Genomic DNA, 2,500 nt, shown 5'->3' on the forward strand with positions numbered 1-2,500 from the left:
TCCTGCTATCGCTCAAAGTCACGATCGAATTCCTGTTATCGCTCAAAGTCACGATCGAATTCCTGCTATCGCTCAAAGTCACGATCTAATTCCTGCTATCACTCAACGTCACGATCGAATTCTTGCTATCGCTCAAAGTCACGATCAAATTCCTGCTATCGCTCAAAGTCACGATCGAATTCCTGTTATCGCTCAAAGTCACGATCGAATTCCTGCTATCGCTCAAAGTCACGATCTAATTCCTGCTATCACTCAAAGTCACGATCAAATTCCTGCTATCGCTCAAAGTCACGATCGAATTCCTGTTATCGCTCAAAGTCACGATCTAATTCCTGCTATCACTCAACGTCACGATCGAATTCCTGCTATCGCTCAAAGTCACGATCGAATTCCTGTTATCGCTCAAAGTCACGATCGAATTCCTGCTATCGCTCAAAGTCACGATCGAATTCCTGCTATCGCTCAACGTCACGATCAAATTCCTGCTATCGCTCAAAGTCACGATCGAATTCCTGCTATCGCTCAACGTCACGATCGAATTCCTGCTATCACTCAACGTCACGATCGAATTCCTGCTATCGCTCAACGTCACGATCGAATTCCTGCTATCGCTCAACGTCACGATCAAATTCCTGCTTTCGCTCAAAGTCACGATCGAATTCCTGCTATCGCTCAAAGTCACGATCGAATTCCTGCTATCACTCAAAGTCACGATCGAATTCCTGCTATCGCTCAAAGTCACGATCGAATTCCTGCTATCGATCAGTCACCAAGACTATAATAAGTCACCCCCTGTTTGGCCACACCCCCTGGTGATTCTGCAGAAAAGTGATTGGAGGAGCCTGCCACCTCACCTTTTCCTGAGCTCTGATTCGACAACAATCTGTCTCTTCTTCTGGGGCGGTGGAGAGGGCAGCGCTGCTTTAGTATTCTTCACCACCACCTTCTCACGCGTCGTCACCTTGGATACGCTCGCCGTCACCGAGTGTGTCAGTTTCGTCTGCTCGCTCTGCACCGTGGTTACAGCCAGCGAGATCTAAAACACACACACGTGTCAAAGAGCAGGTACACACACACACACACACAGTGTCAAGGCACAAACACACACAACATCAGTGTCAGCTCACACACACAGTGTCAAGGCACAAACACACACAACCTCAGTGTTAGAGTGACTGTTCCCTAGCAATGTTAGAGTGACTGTTCCCTAGCAATGTTAGAGTGACTGTTCCCTAGCAATGTTAGAGTGACTGTCCCCTAGCAATGTTAGAGTGACTGTTCCCTAGCAATGTTAGAGTGACTGTTCCCTAGCAATGTTAGAGTGACTGTTCCCTAGCAATGTTAGAGTGACTGTTCCCTAGCAATGTTAGAGTGACTGTTCCCTAGCAATGTTAGAGTGACTGTTCCCTAGCAATGTCAGAGTGACTGTTCCATAGCAATGTCAGAGTGACTGTTCCCTAGCAATGTCAGAGTGACTGTTCCCTAGCAATGTTAGAGTGACTGTCCCCTAGCAATGTTAGAGTGACTGTCCCCTAGCAATGTTAGAGTGACTGTTCCCTAGCAATGTTAGAGTGACTGTCCCCTAGCAATGTTAGAGTGACTGTCCCCTAGCAATGTTAGAGTGACTGTCCCCTAGAAATGTTAGAGTGACTGTACCCTAACAATGTTAGAGTGACTGTTTCCTAACTAGATGAATGTTAGAGTGACTGTTCCTCAACAATGCTAGTGACTGTTCCCTGCCTATTCCGTAACTCTATGAAAAACATATACGTTTTCAAGTAAAATAGTCACAGGTTTATGGGGTAAACAAACATATTTCAATAAACGTGATGTTGTTTTTTTCTGAGCTAAAAGCCTAAAGTGATGTAATCAGTGCTTGACATGGGCAGGAGTTCGCCGGAGCTGACTACCGGCACCTAAACTGTTCTAATGCTCCTCTTATAGAATATTAGATCAACAGTATTGTGGAGCTCCTGCACCTCATTATAAACAGTACTGGCACTCAAAATGAAACCGGAACCTATTTCAGTCCAGGTAACGCTCTGGACCTGAGGAGCCTCTCACACTGGATTTACATCTCTACGTGAAAGAAACAAGAGCTTCACTAAAGATACATTTGTTCTCTCGTAGCTGTGTGGTAGGGCCAATAAAGAGAAATAAAGTGTGAGCTTTTTAGTTGTTAGGAAACTAAACTAAAGCCCTGATCAGTGAGGTGTGGAGTCTAAACAGAGCTTTATCTCTGATAACACAGGTAACCCTTAAACTAAAGCCCTGATCAGTGAGGTGTGGAGTCTAAACAGAGCTTTATCTCTGATAACACAGGTAACCCTTAAACTAAAGCCCTGATCAGTGAGGTGTGGAGTCTAAACAGAGCTTTATCTCTGATAACACAGGTAACCCTTAAACTAAAGCCCTGATCAGTGAGGTGTGGAGTCTAAACAGAGCTTTATCTCTGATAACACAGGTAACCCTTAACATCCTCCTCTGTGTGATGAAATAC

At 44.9% G+C, this 2,500-nt stretch overlaps 1 protein-coding gene across 1 annotated transcript in view; it reads right to left on the reverse strand.

The window, feature by feature from the left end:
- Positions 1-2,500, reverse strand: part of dmd (dystrophin) — a 462,454-nt gene that overhangs the window by 266,856 nt on the left and 193,098 nt on the right. The window contains exon 17 of the mRNA XM_090209468.1: positions 855-1,036. Within this exon, the coding sequence (XP_090065594.1) occupies positions 855-1,036 (182 nt within the window). The remainder of the gene's footprint in view (positions 1-854; positions 1,037-2,500) is intronic.

This window comes from Oncorhynchus mykiss, chromosome 18 (genome assembly GCF_057628025.1).
Source record: "Oncorhynchus mykiss isolate SJ-2025 chromosome 18, ASM5762802v1, whole genome shotgun sequence".
In the NCBI taxonomy this organism is placed as follows: Eukaryota; Metazoa; Chordata; class Actinopteri; order Salmoniformes; family Salmonidae; genus Oncorhynchus; species Oncorhynchus mykiss.